The sequence below is a fragment of the Panthera uncia genome, chromosome B4, assembly GCF_023721935.1.
Source record: "Panthera uncia isolate 11264 chromosome B4, Puncia_PCG_1.0, whole genome shotgun sequence".
Lineage (NCBI taxonomy): Eukaryota > Metazoa > Chordata > Mammalia > Carnivora > Felidae > Panthera > Panthera uncia.
Window position 1 is genome coordinate 107,721,163 of NC_064809.1, and position 20,780 is coordinate 107,741,942.

At 37.5% G+C, this 20,780-nt stretch overlaps 2 protein-coding genes across 3 annotated transcripts in view; one reads left to right on the forward strand and one right to left on the reverse strand.

Annotated features, from left to right (window-relative positions):
• CEP290 (centrosomal protein 290) overlaps nucleotides 1–6,283 on the reverse strand; it is a 91,512-nt gene extending 85,229 nt beyond the window's left edge. Inside the window, exons 1-5 of the mRNA XM_049626055.1 lie at nucleotides 5,599–6,283; nucleotides 5,365–5,442; nucleotides 4,328–4,397; nucleotides 4,017–4,063; nucleotides 1,441–1,584 (exon numbers count right to left, since the gene is read on the reverse strand). Of these exons, the coding sequence (XP_049482012.1) occupies nucleotides 1,441–1,584; nucleotides 4,017–4,063; nucleotides 4,328–4,397; nucleotides 5,365–5,442; nucleotides 5,599–5,700 (441 nt within the window). The 5' untranslated portion in view covers nucleotides 5,701–6,283. The remainder of the gene's footprint in view (nucleotides 1–1,440; nucleotides 1,585–4,016; nucleotides 4,064–4,327; nucleotides 4,398–5,364; nucleotides 5,443–5,598) is intronic.
• A 413-nt stretch (nucleotides 6,284–6,696) lies between these two features.
• The window catches only part of TMTC3 (transmembrane O-mannosyltransferase targeting cadherins 3), a 61,928-nt gene continuing 47,844 nt past the window's right edge, over nucleotides 6,697–20,780 (forward strand). For both annotated transcript variants that reach the window (XR_007456747.1, XM_049626038.1), the window contains exons 1-2: nucleotides 6,697–6,882; nucleotides 16,043–16,259. Coding sequence is in view for 1 of the 2 variants with exons in the window: in XM_049626038.1 (XP_049481995.1) it covers nucleotides 16,071–16,259 (189 nt within the window). In the remaining variant the exon portion in view is untranslated. The remainder of the gene's footprint in view (nucleotides 6,883–16,042; nucleotides 16,260–20,780) is intronic.

Here is a 20,780-nt window from a genome sequence, read left to right on the forward strand (position 1 = left end):
CTAGACAGAAGAACAATGGTCTAGAAAACCACAAACATCCCAACAAGCAATTCCATTACTGTATATCATAGGTTAAATCCCTTATGATTATTTTTTTTAACACTTATTTTTGAGACACAAAGACAGAGACAAAGCATGAGTGGGGGAGGGGCAGAGAGAGAATGGGGAGACACAGAATCTGAAGCAGGCTCCAGGTTCTGAGCTGTCAGCACAGAGCTGGATGTGCGGCTCAAACCCACGAACTGTGAGATCATGACCTGAGCCAAAGTTGGATGCTTAACCGACTGAGTCACCCAGGCGCCCCCAAATCCTTTATGATTATTAAGAAAGCCATAGGTCTATTACGTTTTACTGAGTCAACTAAACAGACAATCCTCTAAGAACTTATTTCTAATCTTTAGGCGCCATTAATCCATACTTTTTCCACTACAACAAGTGTATAAATAGCTCACTCTTATATGAATCTTCTAAATTATATAAGAAAATGGATACAGCAAGAATAGGGATGTTTTTCCTTACAAATAAATTTATAACAGATCCTTTTAAATAGCAACATCACCTTATAATCATTGTTGTTTATTTAAAATTTACCACCTTCGGGGCGCCTGGGTGGCTCAGTCGGTTGAGCGGCCGACTTCGGTTCAGGTCATGATCTCGCAGTCCGTGAGTTCGAGCCCTGTGTCGGGCTCTGTGCTGACAGCTCAGAACCTGGAGCCTGTTTCAGATTCTGTGTCTCCCTCTCTCTGACCCTCCCCTGTTCATGCTCTGTCTCTCCCTCTCTCAAAAATAAATAAAAAACGTTAAAAAAAATTATTTTTAATTTACCACCTTCTATTTCTAAGAGAACAATGGACAAAATAAGATTCTCAGGATGTAATACACCATTCACTTAAAGGACACAAAGGTAGAGAAAGCTTCTGAGAATCTGGGATGGGACAGTTACCACACTTGGGCAGCAGATTTTGTATAAGTTGACTGACAGGTGAGGCAAATTAGGAAACATGTTGTTTTCCGACAGGAATTTACAAATTCATCTGCCAAAAATTTTGCCCTCAAACTAAATTTAAGTGTACACTGCATGAGTTATCTTATAAATAACAAGGAATAACCTAAAAGGTAATGACTATATTTGTATAAATGATGAAATATTATGATTTAAAATATGCATTGATTTACAAAATGTTGGCATTAACACAACTTAAGAACCTTTACTTTTTTATGGATAGCTATTTATTGCATAAAGTTGAGGTACTCTTGAAGACAAGGAATTTGATTTAAAGATGTGATGACAACATGAACAGTGATGTAAAACCGTAGAGATAAGTATACAGTACATCAATTCTCACATAAAACATACTAACTGATACCACTATAAAACGCATAATCAGGTGTTTTTACGTAACTTAAATGGTTAAGATTCATTGAAAAAATGTTCCTTACTTGTTCATTAACTTTCTTCTCTTTCTCCAACTCCTTTTCCATGTCCTCCAATTCTCTATCTTTTTGTTCCAATTGCTTTTCAAGTTGGCGAATTTCATCACGTAAAAACCGAGTGTCACGACCACCTGCAGATTGCTGAGCCATCTTAAATTAAACCAAAACTATAAATCAATCTCATTATAATTGGAGAATCAACAACAAACTGACTTTAAATTTGTATTATAATCAGCACCAGATGTTTAAAATCATGTTAGCTTAAGAACCTGTTTTTAAAACTGTTAATTTGAGCTTTAGTTTGCAGACTGGCAAGCCCTTAAACTTTTTCTGAGCCACCCACAGCTACAAATGGACTGTCAATCATTCAGGCTCTATTATAACCACTGAGCCACAGACCCCAGACTAAACCACACAGGCAGAGAACACAGGCAATGAGCTATGAAGGCTTCTCCTGAGCATCAGAACTCTGAAACCAGGCTACAACTCACCAGGGCCTCCACCCAGTCGCTGACCTCTGGTGCTCTTAACCTGCCCTTTCCCTCAGACTCTCTTTAGACCATTGCTGTCTAACAGGACTTTCTAGGATAATGGAAATGTTCTCTGCACAGTAGAGTACTACAGCCACTACCTACATGTGGCTTTGAGCACTTGAAATGTGGCTACTGCAACTACAGAACTGAATTTTTAATTTTAATTGTAATGAATTTAAGTTTAAATAGCCACTTGCAAATAACCACAAGTGATTAGTGTTACTGTACTAGATTGGCCTAGACTAAGGTCATCTTTAAAATCTTGTGCCAGATTGGGCACCTGGCTGGCTTAGTAAGTAGGGCATTCAACTCTTGATCTCATGGTCATGAGTTCGAGCCTCACATTAGGGGTAGTTTACTTTAAAAAAAAAACAAATCTTATGGCAAATTAAATCCATTTCACTTCATGTTCCTGTTATTTGGACTCATAGTCCAAAACATCCTTTTGTCATCTGTCTCACATTCATCTCTTTACAATACAGTTGTCTTAATCCTATATAATACTTTTCTCACTTTTTTCCTCCTTCAGAAAACCTTCCATTGTGCTCTCAAAAATCAAGATAAATTTTTTATACCCCCAGCCCTTTTACTGAATCATACTCTCCATCTCCCTGCCTTAGGTCCAATTTGGTTCCTTTAATATACTAATTCCTTTGGAAGTCTTTTAATTGGGAGATGCTCATTCTTTCACATCCCATAGACCTTAGGGTCAAGACATGGTGTTGATTTACCTCAACCTGCAACTTCCAGGCTATCCTTCCTCCATCATTTTGTGAAAATTCCAGCTGCTTTGAATTCCACATGATATCCAGTTATCTAATCCCTACCTACTCAGGGTAGTAGCAAACTACTAACTTCCCAACTGTTCCCTCTCAAAATTTATTGAGAATTTTTGGCACATGGCTCCCAGTCTTCCACAAAAAGCCCCACTAAGCAGTTTCCACATCCATATAACTCTCATTCTGGTCTCTCTCTCTCACTTTTTTTTTTTTTTTTTTTTACATGCTTCTTGAATTCACTATAGCCTCCCACTTTCATGCCCACACCAGAACATTGTGCCAGCAGAAACATTCTCTCATGATTCCTAGTATACCTGCCCTCTGACCTCACAGGACCCTCTAATCCCTGGACTCCTCTCTAACCTCTCCCACCAATCAAATCTTGATTTCTTTACCCATCAGCTGAGATTTCATAATCACCACATCAACCACTTCTTACTAGTATCTCCCACAGCCCTATCCTTCCATTCCACAGCAGGTACCTGGCTAAACACTAACAGAATGAATCCAACTTCAGAATTAATTTAGTAAGTATTAACTGAGAGTGGCTGATATTCTTCTAGGAGATGGATATACAGTAGGGGATAAAAAATAACTCCTCCCAGTTCACAGTTAATAAGTAAAAGAATCAGGATTTGAACTCAAATCATCTGACTATATCTCCTAATCTCCACTTCATTCTCCACTATTTTTGAAGCTTAATCTTCCTTAAAATTTGACCATGTATCTTCCCCTCTTATTTTTAGCAATCCCTCCAATCTCTCCACTTCCAGGTACTAAACCTACAAACATAAAAGCTTCTATACACATCCATTCTTCCTATTAAAAAGAAGGTCTTTTCTCCCTTTTAAAGGCTAATTTTTGTAGCACATTCCTTCCCACATTCTCAGGAATTTCAATGTCTTGGTTCCTTAACACTACATTCATATTTTGGCTCTTAGCTTTCTCAAAAGCTACTTCTTCTGCCATATCCTTCTGTCACCATTCCTCAAATTCCCATATGCCTCCATGCCAGCTCAGTTATTAGTAATCTTCTGTATAACCCTCTAGTCTGTAAACTTCAGGTTATTTAACGTTTTTATTTTGTTCACAACTGAATGCTCAATTCTTAGAATTTAAGGTATGTAATAAATATATAATATATGTTGAACAATTAATTATGAACACAATATCACTCTTGTGATTTTCCAGACAACAGAAAATTGTAAAAGTATTAATTCAAAGTAATGAAATTAACAATTACACCCTAGGGAAATACAAAAGGACATACCTCCAGTTCATTTTCCAGTTTCATTACTTTAGTTTTTAATTGATTTTCTATTAAAAAAAAAGTTTCAATTGGTCAGATTTATCTCAAAACAAACTTTTACATAAATTTCAATAAAGTAATAAAATTATTTTTAAAGACTCCATCATGATTGTAATAAGGTAACATAAGAGAAAGTAACTTCTATACCTCATCCATAAAACAGGAGTTCTACACATGTCTTTCAAAGTAAGTTGGGAATACACACATTTTATAGAATATGTTAAACGGAGTCCCCTATTGGACACTATGATAAACTTCTTCCAGGGCATTACCGAATTTTGCTTGTTCTTCTCCAGCTTTTTCAACTTCCTCCAAAGCTAGTTCTACTTCTTGAGCTTTCATCTAAACATTTAAAAAGAAAAGTTATTTCAATATGCCTTTACAAAAGCACTGAAAACAAGGACTTTGTTTCATTTGCTTTCCTAGTATTTAATGCCTTCAGTACCTGGGATATGGACATTTTCAGTAAATGTTTGTTGAATAGATGACTTTCTTATTTAAGGATATGACAGCTTCAAAATATCTTTGATTCCTTTTTCTCCTCAATCTCATACGTGGTAATGTAACTTTTCTAATGTTCTAATTTTTCCGTAATGTTTTCTACTATCTTTTCCTATTCCAATTGTCATTATTCTAGTCCAGAATCTTATGTTTAACCTCCTTCACAACGTTCTGTCTAAACAGCTTCAATTCCCTTCATTGTGTCCTTTTAACATACCTAGTTTAGCCTTCCTAAGGAATACTTTTGAATCAATCAACTGTGGCTCAAAAATCCTAACAGCTCCTCATAGGCAATAGCATAAAATACACTTAGACTACTGTAAACTATACCCAACATTTATTTTCGCTACAATTTACTATTAACTTTCTGCACCTGTCTCCTCAAATGTAAAGAATAAGCACATTTTCTAGTCCCAGTTTTTATTTAGGGTGATTTCTACCTGCAGTATACTCATTGGCCTTTGCCCTTTATGAGGCCTCTCACACCAAAATCTCTCCCCCTCCTAACAAATCCCTACAGAAGTCATTCATAGTTTTCATTCTGACTTCAGAATTACGTTAACATAATTAACAAAGGACCTCCGTATGTTATTTTTAAACACCCCCATCCTGTTTCCCTTATACATTCTTCTAGGAACTTTAGAGCAGAAACTAGCAATGTTTTGCACACTAAAATCCTCAATCCACATTTGAAGCAATCTCATTTTCAGTGAGCTTGGTACTTTCATAAAGATTAACTTATTTAAGAACAGTTCCTTAAACGTCCTCTAATAGTCAAAACCATTGTTAAAACCCACAGCATACAAACCTTCATTAGTGATTGAGTAATTCTGAAAAGGTGTATCACATTTTCTTGACTTGCATGTTTTAGCTCACTTATTTCCACCTAAGTAAAGAGAAAGCAACTATTTTATATTTTATAACCCTTAGGCAAAATATGAGAACTCTTCCATTTGTGACATTCATTGATTTCGTGGACAACTTAATCATAGTTGTGCGTGTATGTACACACACAACTATGTATTGTTTATCAGTTAAGCACCTTGGATAAGGAAACCAGTAAATTATCTGCCAGTTCTTCTTGACGAGGCAGGTCATCTGGGTCAACTTTTATTATTTCTTTCCAGTTTATATTAGGTGGCATCGTGAAATCTTTCACTGCGCTTTACCTTCTGTAACAAAACAGGTGGGTATTAGCATTTTCAATGTAAACAACATTACTGTTTTTGTAGATTACATCATTATAACTCTAAGATGTTAGCAAAGAGCAATGGCTCCTTAATTGTATGACAGATATACATATATACAGATATATATAGCCTTGATCAAAATTACAGCTGGCACAAACCAGCAGATGCTGCACCAGCTGAATAAACTACAAGTTCCCTTCCTAAGACTCATCTAGATAAGAACTAAGGTTCTGCGTCTCCTCCTCTACGCCCCCCCTTACCACTAGAGGCGCTCGAATATCTAATGGTGCCAAGCGCGGGGCTGCCTGGAAGGCTGAAAATGAATCCTGATTCGGAGAAGCAGGAACTGGGGGTAAAAAGGGTGCGGAAACGGCTGAAATGGGCGCAGGTAGGCCGAGGAAACCAGGGCCGAAGCTAGAAGACAAATGGGTCGCCAACCAAAGACTAGGGAGCAGGGAAGCTAGGCTGTTACATACGGGCCCTGAGGCTTAAAGAACCTGCTTGGAAAGAAACTGGCTGCTCCCTCTCACCAAAATCCACCCACCTAACCAAGGATGGCAACCAGCAGCGTCCCCTCATCTGCCGCACGGACCAAGCTTGGTCCCGCCGCTACGCCCGACCGCTCCACAGCGCGCTTCCACCGGGTCTCTGGATCCCGCCAACTGGTCCAGTGCAATCAAGAGCGGCAGCGGCTGCTAGGCGACACCATTCCCCACCCAGCTAAAGACGGAACAAGGCCCCGGATGCAAGGGGAGCCTACATTTCACGACCTTGGGTGATGCTTTGCGTTTAGATTCTCCTGCAAGGTCCCTTGTACTCTCTGTTAAAGACTGGGAGAAGGTGAGGGATGAGGACTCCAAATCCCAGAGTGCAGTTCTGCATGCAATATTTGTGCATGCTGGGAAATGAAGTCTCTGAGATGTGGAGGTAGGCCGTTCCCGGCGTGCAATGCGGGAGGCTGCGACGGTGCTGGGGTGGTGGGGGAACGACCCGGAGGCGGGAGGCGCAGTGGCTGAGGCGCGTGTGCGCCGGTGACCAGAATTAGATAGACCATGACTGTGCCTTCGGTGGCGTCACTCGCTGGGCCGCATTTCCTGAGATTTCCCTAAGCCGTCTCCTGGTGGAACTGCTCCCAGGTGAGGTCGGGCTACGGGTCAGCGGCGGGGGAGGAGTTGAGGGGAGCGGTCCCGGCTTAACGAAGCTGGTGCTTTGGGGCGGAAGGACTCGGTCCAGGTCTGAAGAGGTGGGAAGCACCCTTCTCCTTAGGGGTTTGCAAACGTTCCCCGGGTGGTGCCCTCTGTAAGAAGAAAAAGTTTTAGTTTTCTTTGCTCTCAGAATCCATTCAGTATAGTGGAGTGGGGCCGCGCCGCCAAGATCGTGATTTCGGGGTGAGTAAAGAATCGAGAAAAGGACACATTCTTTTCTGTCCGCCTTACCTGTAGCACCGTAGCCTTCGTGGATCGGAGGACCTGAAGGTTGAGGTACTGGCATAGAGTGAAGGCTCCAGAGAGGGGAGTTCAGAATTTGTCCAGGCTACTGCTGGGGTGGAGAGAGAAGGGCCTCAGTATTCACCAGCCCGGAAACTGTCACTTGCTTGGTTACCGAAGATGCCCTTATATGAAAGTGTTCTCAGGTGTTTACAGTTCTTTTGGACAAAGTTTCTCCATCCTGCTGCGCTCAGCCATTCTGAAATATAATACACTAGTAGGTAACTTTCTGAAAAAGCCTTAAACTTGAAATGACATTTTCAACTGTTTGGACCATTGCCTCTTACAGTTATCTTCTTTTTAGGACTTTTTCTTAATTGTAATTGATATATTTTCCTTCTGAAAATATACAGATTTTTTTCCAAACCACGTGTTTGGGTAAAACAAATAGCTCAGTAAAAAATAAAAACATACCGATTTCGTAAGATACAAATCTGATGAATGTCTTTAAAATGTAGGAATGATGATTTTGTTGTATCCTTTACGGAGATTATATGCCACATGCTGTTCATTATCTTTTTCACATGCTTACATTACATCCCCAGAACCTGCGTACCTTGTAACTCTAAGTTTTACCTTTTGACTAGTCTGTTCTTTGTTTCAATGAGTTCGTTTTTGTTTTTTGGTTGTTTTGGTTTGTTTTTGTTGTTGTTGTTTTTTTTTTTTTTTAGATTGCGCATGTTAGATCATACGGTATTTGTCTTTTTACGTCTGACTTATTTCACTTAGCATAATGCTCCCAGGGTCCATCCATGTTGTCCCAAATTGCAAGATTTCATTCTTTTCATGGCTGAGTAATGTTCCATTGTATGTATATACCACATTTTCTTGATTCATCTGCCAGTGGTCACTTAAGGTATTTCCACGTCTTGGCTATTGTAAATAATTCTGCAATGGATATGGAGGGTATCTGCAATGGATATCTCATCTGGATAGTGGTTTCATTTGCTTCGGATGTATATCCAGAAGTGTAATTGCTTGATAATATGGTAGTTCTGTTTTAAATCGTGAGTGACCTCCTGGCTGTTTTCCATAGAGGCTGCACTGGTTTACATTCCCACCAACAGTGTGCGAGGGTTCTCTCTTCTCCACATCCTTGACCACAGTTGTTATCTTTTGTCTTTATGATGACAGTAAACTGACAGGTGTGCGGTGGTGTCTCAGGGTTTTGATTTGCATTTTCCTGCTGTAGTGATATTGAGCACCTTTTCATGTACCTGTTGGCCATTTGTAAGTCTTTGGAAGAAGTTCTTTTGTTTTTTCGTTTGTTTAAATGTTTATTTTTGATAGAAAGAATGGGAGAGGGGCAAAGAGAAGAAGACAGAGAATCCCAAGCAGGCTCTGCCCTGACAAAAAAAAAAAAAAAAAGAAACTCTGGGCTCAAACTCACGAACCTGTGAGGTCAAGACCTGAGCTGAAATCAAGAGTTGGACTCTTAACTGACTGAGCCACCCAGGTGCCTATGCCTGTTTTTAAATCAGATTCTTTTGTTTTTTTTTTTTGCTGTTGAGCTGTTTAAGTTCCTTACATATTTCAGATACTAATCCTTTATCAGATGTATGATTTGCAGGTATTTTCTCCCATTCCATACGTTGCCTTTTCATTTTGTTAATAGTTTGGTGTGCAGAAGCTTTTTAGTTTAATGTAGTCCCACTTGTTTATTTTTCCTTTTTGCTTTTGGTTTCAAATCCAAAAAAAAAAAAAATCATTGTCAAGGTCAGTGTCGAGGAGCTTACCTTTATGTTTACTTCTAGGAGTTTTATGGTTTCGGGTCTTACATTCAAGTCTTTAATCCATTTTGTATTGATTTTTGTGAGTACTGTAAGATTATGCACTTTCAATCTTTCACATGTGGCTCTCCAGTTTTCCCAACACCAATTATTAGACTCTACTTTCTTCGTTATGTATTTTTGGTCCTTTGTTCATTTCTGGGCTGTCTTGTTCCATTAATCTGTATATTTTATGCAAATGCCATAACTATACAAATGCCAATACTATAACTTTGTCAAACTATCTCACTTACTCTTCATCACAGTCCAGTGGAGTAGGTGCCTATATTGTCCTCATTTTCCAACTAAGTTAAAAAACTTAAGCTTGGAGAAGTTAAGTACTGTGCTTAAATAGTGTGATATTGGGCATGGATCTTTCTGGCTGGAGGACATTCTCTTGACTGCCATACTACCTCCTCAGGCATGCTGGAACCAGTATCTGTGGAGTGCTTCTTCTTCAGTCTTGCTGTCTGTAGTAAATATCACATTCTAATGATGTAACTTTGTTTACTCAAGAATTTGAATTACGTTTTTCATGTTCAGTTTTTAATTCATAATTTAGCAAGGCAGGGAAGAGATGAGATCTAATCATGTGCTTAAAACTGCATATTTATTTTTGTGGAATCTGATTTTTCTGTAGCACCTTGTTTTTTTCTTGTTTTTCATTCATTATCACTATTCTGTGTATTCATTTACTAGTTTCGTTTGTCTGTTTTCATCTTTACTACCCTTAGTTCCCCTCATCCTCTTGTTCACATTTATATTGTCAGCATCTCAAGGTACCTGGTCTAATGGTAAATTTTATTTTCACTTTTCAGAAGTAAAAATAAATTCAGAGAACCTAAGTAATTTCCTAATAGTTAATGAATCCAAGACTGTTACCCAGATCTCAATTACAGTCCTGACAAAATGCAAAATCTTGCTTAAATTTCATTTTTTTTTTTTTACTCTAACAGTATTTTTGAGCTTGTACACTGTCCTAGCATTGACTTATAACCTCCTTAGGAGCTTTCCAGGTGTAATCCGAAACTGGCTTCTGAACATGGAGGGCAGAGAGACAAAGGGGAAGGCCATTCCAGGTTGGAAGGTGGCAGCTTCACTAAGTAAAGGGTACTTACCTATGAGGCTTGTCTTGCATAGTGGAAAGACTAATGAACCCCTGCACCCACCCAATCTGAAAAGTTTATAGAGAGGCCTTAATTGGGTTCAGTCAAGTATATTGTGCAGGTGTTCTCAACACCATATCATTATCTCAAGGCTATGTCCTTGCAGTAGCCTTTGGGATAGCAAAGCTTGCATGAAAAGCAAACAACCCACATTCCAACTGGAGGGGACAGATCACTTGGGCCCAATTTATAGATCAGCTGGCAGTCACATTTGTTTTTTGTTTTTTTTAAGTTTATTTTGGTGTGCAGGTGGGGAAAAGGCAGAGGGGGAGAAAAAGAGAATCCCAAGCTGACTCTGTGCTGTCAGCACAGAGCCCTATGCGGGGCTCAATCCCACAAACATGACCTGAGCCAAAATCAAAAATCGGAGGTTTAACCAACTGGCCCACTCAGGCCCCCCTGTCAGTCATATCTTTTCAATGACCTTCCCCAACAGCTAGACAAGGGCGATACAACAGGAAACAAGTTTGCTATGGTCTAGGTCCTTATGCATTATAGTATGTACGTAGCTGTGAATCAAATTTAACTCAAGTTCTACTTTAGTCACTCTAATTTTGAGGAAAATCACTAAAACTGTTATTTTTTTTATCACATTTTCTGCATCAGTCAGTTTTTACCAAGAGAAGAGTGATACCAAGAGATGTGATAATTTTATAAATGTCCTTGCTACAGGAACACTTGCCTGGACCTGCCTTCTGTCTTCTCTCTGGTTTTATGAGCAGTTTTATTTAATCAAAATCATTTCACAAAAAAGACTTTCCCTTTTGTAATTGCTACCTCTGTTCCCTGTATCAGTCAACTTATTTTGTTCAGATGTTACTTCCATTCCCTTTTTTGCTGCTTTATCAAGAAAACGAATGGTAGGTTATTTTCCAGCATCTATAATAAAGCATAACCATGAGAACTTTAGTATCCACTGTGTATAAAATATTTCATTTTGTCTGTTCTAGTAGAGAAGACTCAGTGTGCAGCAAGCTGACTCTTGTCTCTTGACATGAGACTGGAAAGATTAGGAAGAGTCAGAGTAAATACTTCATAAACTTTGCAGGCCAAAGTTTTAAACACTTTAAAATAGTCATAAAATATAGATTATTCTTATTGAAGAAGATCATGAAATTATTGAACTGAGAGAACTCTACTTTCTAGGTTAAATAGTCACAAATTCATATAAAATTTTCCTGTAGGTTTATTTTTTCCACAGTTGTACTACTGGATTTTTAGAAAAAGGGGTACATGGTAACAAACACTTATGAGAATCTCATCTTTGATATAATGGTCAAGTAAGCATTTTTGCTTTCCTTTCTTTATGTTTAACAAGCATGTAAGGTACTATCATCTCTAGGTAAAGAAAGAGAAGCATTGAACCCCCTCTCCATGTCACAAGGCTTCTCATTTGCAGTGAGCTTGAGCTTGGAGCAGAAGACAATCCCTAAAGTTAAATCAAGTTGAGGGTTTTGATTATTATATTGGCATTGAGCACATCAATTACTGAATGGAACTGTTTGCAACTTAATGTGATTGTGTAACTCTTAATTACCTAACTATATTTAGAAATCCTGGGAACTGTCCAGGTTTTTTAAAGTAACATTTTATAACCTTATGTTTTGTAAACCTTTAAATTCAACCTAAAAGTCTTATTATGTTTGTAAACTTACACGCCCCCCCACCCCCTTTTTTATATAACTCAAATTGAAAGGACTAAATGCATAAGCTACATTTAAAACTTGGTTAAATTGCCTTAATTTAAAATTGCATTTATAATTTTAATGTATTTTTATTATTTTTTTAATGTTTATTTTTGAGAGAGAGCATGAGCATGGGAGGGGCAGAGAGAGAGGGGGAGACAGAATTTGAAGCAAGCTCTGTGCTGAGAGCAGAGAGCCAGATAGGAGGCTCAAACTCAGGAACCCGTGAGATCATGACCTGAGCCGAAGTCGGATGCTTAACCAACTGAGCCTAATTTTTATTCAAGGACTCAAGACACCTGACTTAAAAAGCAAAATTTTCTCAATACTTAAAACAATTTGTATACACCTAATAAATTAAACTTAAAACTATAGCAACTCCCAAGTCCTTACAAAAATTCCAATATATTTGCAAACTTGGCTAAATTAGTATACTTTTCAGCTAAAAAGCCTAAATCCACAAACTGCATGGCCAATAATTTAATATTATGTATATTTTACATATCATTGTGTCATATAAAATTGCATTTTAAATTCTTTTTGAAGCTAATATATCAAGAGTCTACAGTGTATAAGATTCTTGTGAACATTATAAGTACTCTAATAATCAAATACATGTTAATTCCCAAATATAACTGTGAAGTAGTAAAACCACAGGTTTAATTTACTCCTATTTCCTCTATTTATTTTAATTTTTCCTGTGGTGAGAATGTTTAACCAAATAGTTTAACAGCAGTTTGGGGTAAGAACTCCAAGTGTCACCAGGTCAGGGACCTGACATTATTTATGGGAGAGAGGTTTCTGACCGATACACAAGACCTGATTTTCATCTATCCCATGGTGGATGTTCTGAGTTGTTTTGTTTTCCTAAATTTCAATTACACACACACACACTGTAAGAGTAACATGGTTCTCACCCATTAGGTGCTCTGTTTATATCTTCTTGGGAGTGTTGTTCAAGAACTTTCTGACCTATTCTAGTATGAAGTGGTTAGTTGACTTGCTTGCATGGTTGTCATTCTGGGTATTTCTTTTTTTGCTTTGTTTTGTTTAGTTTTTGTTTTCTTCTGGGTATTTCTTTTGTTGCTATCTTGCATTGGATCCCCTGTCTCCTGATTTCCCTCTCTCTGTTTCTTAGTATACTCCCTAATTTTACTGGTATACATCTTCTATTAGTTTCCTGAAAAGAGGAGACAGAGGTAATGTTTTTAAGACCTTGAATGTCTTAAAATATTTTTATTCTAGTTTCTTAGTCGGGTAGTTTGTGTTTATTAACATAGTATTTTAGGTTGGAAATTATTATCCCTCAGAAACTTGAAGCATTACTCCCTTTTTCTTCTTCATCTAGCTTCCAGTATTAGTGAAAGAAAAAAAAAAAAAGATTTGTTTGGATTCATAATCTTTGGTATGGAACCTGTTTTCTTTGTGGAAGCTTTTAGAGTCCTTTTTGTTTGTTTCCAGAGTTGTAATATTTTATAAGATTCTATACCAGTTTGTAAAAAAGAGCTGGAGTGTCTCAAAATGTATATAGACAGACTTCTGGTTAACCCTCATTTTCAGTTTGCTACCTTTCTTCTGACTTGTGTCTTCTGTGTCAGACACCTTGTATTTCACCTATTTCAGAGAGGAAGTCTCTGATCTTCTCCCCTGCTATAGAAGAGGTCACTTGCCTGTACCCAATGGGAAAGGGGTCTAAATTCTAACAAATCCATATGTTCCAACCTATTTCTTGAGATCTTGTCACCAGTTTTGAGATTGATGCTGGCAGGGATGCAAAAAACTTTTTAAGTTTTTCACCTTAAGCTTTAGATTCACTTTCCTGAGCTCTGTTAGGTCACTTGCTAAATTTTGTTTTTCCAGCTTCCAAAACTTGCTACGATTGCCCCTCCAGTGGTGTTTATCCTTGGGAATTTATACCCCCCTTTCTTTTCTCTTTTAATACTCTGTCATTTTAGTGTGTAGTTGAGAATGAGTGAGGCAAATAATGCCTGGTCAGTCTCCAATCTTTAAACAAGTGCTATCAGCTTTTTCTATGATAATAAGGTATAAGGTCTTACTCTTTAGAGATGATAAATCACTTGTGGACTCAAACCCTTAGATAATTTTTCTTTTAGTTAAAACTATCCTTCAAAAGGTACAGCTAATTTCTTTTGGTGATTGGTAGCATTGGATTTTGCATTTCTTTAAGTGTAATATATTCTAAGGTTTTCCTATCCAATTCTAAAGGCACTTTAATAGGCTTGTGTATCTTTATATAAACTTACGTCTGATTTTAAATCTCTCTCTGCCCTCCCTACTGTATTCTTCCTCTCTACATCTAGGCCAGATGTATATCAGGCCTTAGATCTTTTGGCTCTGTGAGTGATGTATTTTTTCTTCTTGCTGCTATAACAAATTATCACAAACATGCTGGCTTAAAGTAACAAAAATTCTATTTATTTATTTTTTTACTGTTTATTTATTCTTGAGAAGAGAGAGCATGAGCAGGGGAGGGTCAGAAAGTGGGAGACACTGAATCCCAAGCAGGCTCCAAGCTGTCAGCACAGAGTACGATGCAGCGCTCAAACTCATAAACCGGGAGATTATGACCTAAGCTGAAGTCAGACGCATAATGGACTGAGCCACATTTTATAACTATGGACATGCAAAATGGGTTTCACTAGACTAAAATTGAAATGTCAATAGGGCTGTGGTCCCTTTAGAATCTAATGAAGAAAGTGGTTTTTTTGCCTTTCCACCTTCTAGAGGCTGCCATCATTCCTTGCCTTATGGCCCTAGCCTGCTGTCACATCACTCTCATCTCTGCTTTTCTGACTCTTCTGCCTGCCTTTTGTAAGGTTTCGTGTCATTGAATTGGCCCACCAGATAATTAAGGATATAATCTCTTCATCTCAAAACCCTCCATGTAATCACAACTTGTAAAGTCTCTTTTGCCATGTAAGGTAACATATTCACAGGATCAGGGGATTTGGATGTGGACAGTTTGGGAGGGGGGCATAGTTCTATCTTCCACAAGTGATGAGCCTAAAATGATCCTAATGATACTACTCAAGCTAAAAAAGTAGATCATCAGCTTGTTTTTCAAGAGTACCCTTATTTTAATTATAGGGCTGATTCTTCAGTATCATCCAGTTATTATAGTGCCTTTTACTCTAAACCATTCTCTCACTGAATCCTTTATTTAAAAAAAAAAAAAATTATTTTGAGAGAGCACCAATGAGAAGGGGCAGAGGGGGTGGGAGAGAATTGCAAGCAAGCTCTGTGCTGTCAGTGCAGAGCCAGACACGGGGCTCCATCCTTTGCATCCATGAGATACGTGACTTGAGCTGAAATCAAGAGCTGGATGCTTAACCGACTGAGCCACCCAGGTACCCCTCACTGAATCCTCTCTAAAACAATGACTTAATTATGAATTTTCATGTGTGAAGCCCATTCCCTATATTATAACCATTTGTGGTAAAAAGAAAAAGAAACACTATTTAGAACTGGGTTTTAAGCTTATATGGGCCAGATAACATAAATCAATCAAACAAGTCAGGGTTAAAGACAAGACGATACTTAAATGGCTAGTATACAGCTAGCTTAGGCTTAGGATTCCTATAGAGACATTTAAGACAGATATGTTTAAAAGGTTTTAACCAAACCAAGGCTGTGGGCTGCAAGTTTGGACACCTGATTTAGGTAATAGTTGATCTTCTAGTATATTAAGTACTAAAATAGAAGTTTCAAGATACATTTCAGAAAATCCATGTTCAATGTTTTTTCAAATATTTGTTTTCCCACAAAAATTTACTGTTCTTCCCACTAAGATTTATTTACTACTCCTTGAGTAGACCATACTAGTTTTTTTTTTAAGTTTTTTGTATGTATATCTGTTTCCCTGAGTAATCTGACCTGTGACGACTTATAAGGAATTCACTATTTAGTTAGCTAGAGATATAAATCCAGAGATTAAGTAAGTGGTGTGATTGTAGTAGAGGTTTGAAATTCATGAAGCAGCAATTAATTTTAAGTTAGAAATTTGAAGAGTGAGCAGCTAATGCTTTTTAGAGGTGGATGATATTTGAGCTGAGCTTTGAAATATTCTCAAGGAGAATTAGCATTCGCTATTTTACTTATCCTTCTACTAAAATTTTACTTACTTGAAAAAAATGATGCTTATTTTATTTTCATGATTTTTCCCTCCTAGATTTTATCCACAAGTGCTTGTGGAAAAGATGGCTGATATTAACCTCAAAGAAGTAACCTTAATAGTAGGTGTGGTTACTGCCTGCTATTGGAACAGCCTCTTTTGTGGTTTTGTTTTTGATGATGTTTCAGCAATACTGGATAATAAAGACCTGCATCCATCTACACCTTTAAAAACTTTATTTCAGAATGACTTCTGGGGAACCCCTATGTCTGAGGTAAGTAGTTATTTATTGCTTATATGTATCTCAGATTTTAAATAATTCTAGTAGTTTATTACTCGTAATTCTCTATCAACATTGGCATCATAGCATTTATGAATTTGTTTCCCAAAAATTTGTATGTTAGATAGGAAGTTGAAGATGTGGTTATCGTCTTTAAAGCAGTACATGGTTCTTTCCTTAGTTGTATACCTTGGTTTAATCTTTTTAAAAATAATATATGTGTGTGAAAACCAAACATATTAGGATACGAGTAAGTGTAAACAAATCTATTTCTTGCTAATTTTCTCTTTTTCCATGATTCAGGCCAAAGAGATGACCACTTTGGATATATTTAACCATCTGAAAATATGTGACTTCAGTATAAATAGATTAGACTTTTTTTTTGAGAGTGATAGTGCATGTGTGCACTCACGTGATCATGAGTTTAGGAAGGGCAGAGAGAGAGAATCCCAAGCAGGCTTTAAATATGGAAGTCTCTCAAGGGTGGGGGTGAAGTCTGTCATTCCTTTAGTGACAGCACATAAGTATTTTTTCTTGTTAAAAAGCAGACTTTATTTTCTTAAACCTTCCTGTTCTCACCTAATTCTAGCCTTTAAAAAAAATACATATTTGATAATGAGTAAAATATAATGGTTCTATAATAAGATACATTATTTTCTAGTCAGTTTATTTCCTTCTACCTTTTATCCCCAGAGACCCTTAGAACTACGTGTCCATTCCTACAACTTAAGCTAGTATCTGTTGTGATATTAATCATGGCATTGAGATTTTAAACTGAAAGGTTAGCTGGCTAGATTAAAGGTCTCATGAAAGTTATCATACCTTCGTGTCAATATGATTTCCTCAGCTTTACAAATACAATATTTGATTTTGTTCAAAGCACCTATAAGTGGGCACACTAAGAAAATACTCATAATAATAAACTCAGACAAAATGAATGAACAAATTAGAATAACAATATATGGTGGAGATTGTTGCTTCCTCCTGTTTTCAGATGGGCATCTTCTTTTCCTGTTGGGAAACATGCCACTAGGGAAAAATTGTTCTGAATAGTATTTAGGTATTATATGTTTTCTTGACAAGCCTGGAATTAGCACAAAGATCTAATGGTTGATGTCATTAAGTACTGATAGGCTAGAGGCCTGTGTGCAGATCACCAAACCTTTATATAAGGATTTTTGTGCCAGTATAGAGCTTAAAGACACATTTTGGGCTTAGAACATTCTCCTGAACTGTATGAATACTGGCACATTAGGGATCTTTAGACTCCTTTTGGCTTCTCAGTGTTTAGATCATCTCTTTTATAAACCCATCCTTTAGATAGTAATACTCTGTTTTTGAATGGTTCGGTGGATTATAAATCCGGCTGCATATTACAGTTGCCTGGGGCACTTAAAATGTTACCAAGGCTCTACTCAAACTTGTTAGTTACAGTTAGCTCAGAATGGGATGTAACCATCAATATTTTTGTCTTGTTCTTTTTGTGTGCGCTTTTTTATTGTAGGATTTTGGGGGGATAGAGGATTGGGTGTTTCTTAAGTTATCCAAGTGATTCTCTGGTGCAGCCATGGTTGAGAACCACTGAGCTGTAATGAGCCACTCTTGTCTGGCATTTGGCCTACAATATATCTATCTTAAGGTAATGTTTGCAAATAATCCCATTGCACTAGATATTGCCTCAACTATATGGAGATTCACATTAGCAGGGAACTGTCAGCTAATTCACTCATTATATTCATGCCTATGTTTCTATTGCCACATAATAATATGAGTAATTAAATTTTCTTTTAATATACCTGAATTTAATAATGATCTATATTATTTTGTTTGTAATATAGCTGTTTTACTGTACTTTCGAAGAGTAAACCTGTTATGTACTATGCTAATGATTATTTGTCATAGCAGAGTCTCAGATTACTAATGAATTGTGTAAATACAGTAAAATACTGGTTTGTGAGCATAATTTGTTCTGGAAACATGCTTGTAATCCAAAGCACTTATATGTCAAAGCAAATTTCCCCATAAGAAATAATGGAAACTCAGATGATTTGTTCCACAACCCAAAAATATTCATATAAAAATGATTACAATACTGTAATGTCGTAGACTCTGGGCCTAGAGTTCTTTCTTGTCTAGCAAGAAAGCGAGATGCAGGATTAAAATGCAAAAGATGGCTAATGTCCGGGAGAAGACAAGAGCCCCTGATTAAGGGTCCTTGCTCCTTTCTTATTAGGATCAGAAGGCTTACAAACATGGTGATGAACGTGCAGAAAGAGAGAATGAAACTGTAAACATTAACTCATGGACTCATGGGAAAGGGGATCTTGAAGATATGCGGGGTTAGGGGTTTGGGTTAATACAAAACAAAAAATCCTGGTGCCCAGAGGAAGGTTGTTTACAGCAGACCTCAGGCACCACCTGTTTACCTAAACTTGTCTGGGGACAAGAAAGGTGGAACATGTAACCTCAGAGTCAACTAGGAACCTTTCTTTTGTTAATTAGCTCTGCTCTGGGCAGCTTTGCCCTGCAGTGGTCTATAGCCCTATTTACCTGTTTACCTAATTTGGTCCTTCTGCAAAAGCAGCTTTCTGCTATAATACTAAGTTGGGGAGTTGGGGGGGGGGGGGGGGGGGGGGGGTGGTATCTTCCCTGAATACCAACCTTATTTACCTCATATACTTTTATATTGGGGCATTGGCCCACCCTCTCTATACTTACTTACCTAATCTTGTTTACCCAAATTTGGGTGTGAGTATCCTATGGCTTTTTAATTCTTTATGCCTTGTTAACCCATCAGTGCAGGCTCAGGGAATTCCTAAGCTTATTCCGTTACCACACTGCAATATAATATACAATTAAGAAAATACAAAATATAAAGAAAAATTAATCTGCACTTACCTTTGAAAACTTTAGTGGCTGGTGTGAGGGAGACAAGAGAAGAGTTATTGTGTAGGACAACTTTCACCATCACTAACGGAATCACTGCTATCTATAGACTCCATGGAATCTTCCTCTTTTTGTGCAACTTAAACAAAGAACCTATCCACTGGCACTTGCTTTTGCCTCCTTTTGAAGATTTTGTGGAAATGTGACATTGCATTGCCATTAAATAGATTCATCACTCACACTGCCACAGCCTTATTTGGGTGGTACATTTCTATAAAATTTTGCACCGTTTCCACATTTTACACTTCTCCCTGATCTCATTTGAAGTGAGGGATTCCTCTACCTTTTTCTCCTCCTCTCCAGATGAGATGCAGATGTAGACTTCCATAAAATCTTGCAATTTCGGCCACTTGCATGCCTTGTTTGTAGTGCTCAATGATTTCCTTCTTAACATCCACCATGATCATCTCCTTCTCACTGCCTTTCTTTTCAACCTTTTTCTGCATGGGGGCCATCATATACGCTTGCAGAGATACTACAATACAGTATTGATAAATTCTTGTCATATTTAATGAAACTGGCAGTAAGACAGCAGAGGAAAGAGTCTATATCTGAAGGCAGTCTGACATAAAATGAAACAAAGCATTCCTTAGCTTACTCTTGTATGGAAAAGTGAAGTACGTACATAGGTAGTTTGAAGTGACAAACAAGACACTAGTGCCAGTTGTGGGCACCCTCCAGAGTTCTGAAACCACCGATTTCTGCCACAGCCTGACATCAAGCATGTGACCATGGGAGATGGTCACCCACAATTCCACAGCCATAGAGAGAGAGAGAGAGAGAGCGCGCCATTGTCTCAGTTGTGATCATGTGACTTTGTTTCACATACTACTATTGTAAGATATTACTCATTTATCAAGTTAAAATTTATTAGAAATATTTCCTTGTTTTGTGGAACACTTAGAACGAGTTACTTTTGCAATCCAAGATTTACTATAATTAGTTATGTTAATAATTAATTTTTTAATTGGCCATTACCTATGGCTCTCTAATTGACCTAACAAAAAAAATCATGTATATTGCAATTAAAAATAACCTATTCCCCTTGCATTTTCAGACTTTATCCATTCAGCTGGCAAACATGTCCCATTGGAACTATGGTAACATTTTAGGCTCTCAAAAGGATTCTAGAACCTTTTTTTTGCTATTGGATACAAATCATGTCAGTTCAGTATAGTGCCTTAAAAATAATTTCATCTGCCTGAGCTAAAGCCAATGTTATACAGAAATTAAGCAGCAAAGAACATTCTAAGTAGACAACACTCATGGTGTGTGTAGTCAGTATAGAGATATTAAAATGTTCCTATTTTCAAAGGAGAAATATTTGTTCCTTGTGGTTCCTAACATTCCCTAGTAGGGATGAAAAGCTTACAAGTATAATACCAGGGTCCCAGCAAGATATGGTAAGAGGTAAGAGAGCAAAGAAGCTGAATTTGAATACCCTTACATACAATTTTTATTTATTTATTTTTTTTCAATAGATGAAATTTATTATCAAATTGGTTTTTATTGTCAAATTGGTTTCCGTACAACACTCAGTGCTCATCCCAAAAGGTGCCCTCCTCAATA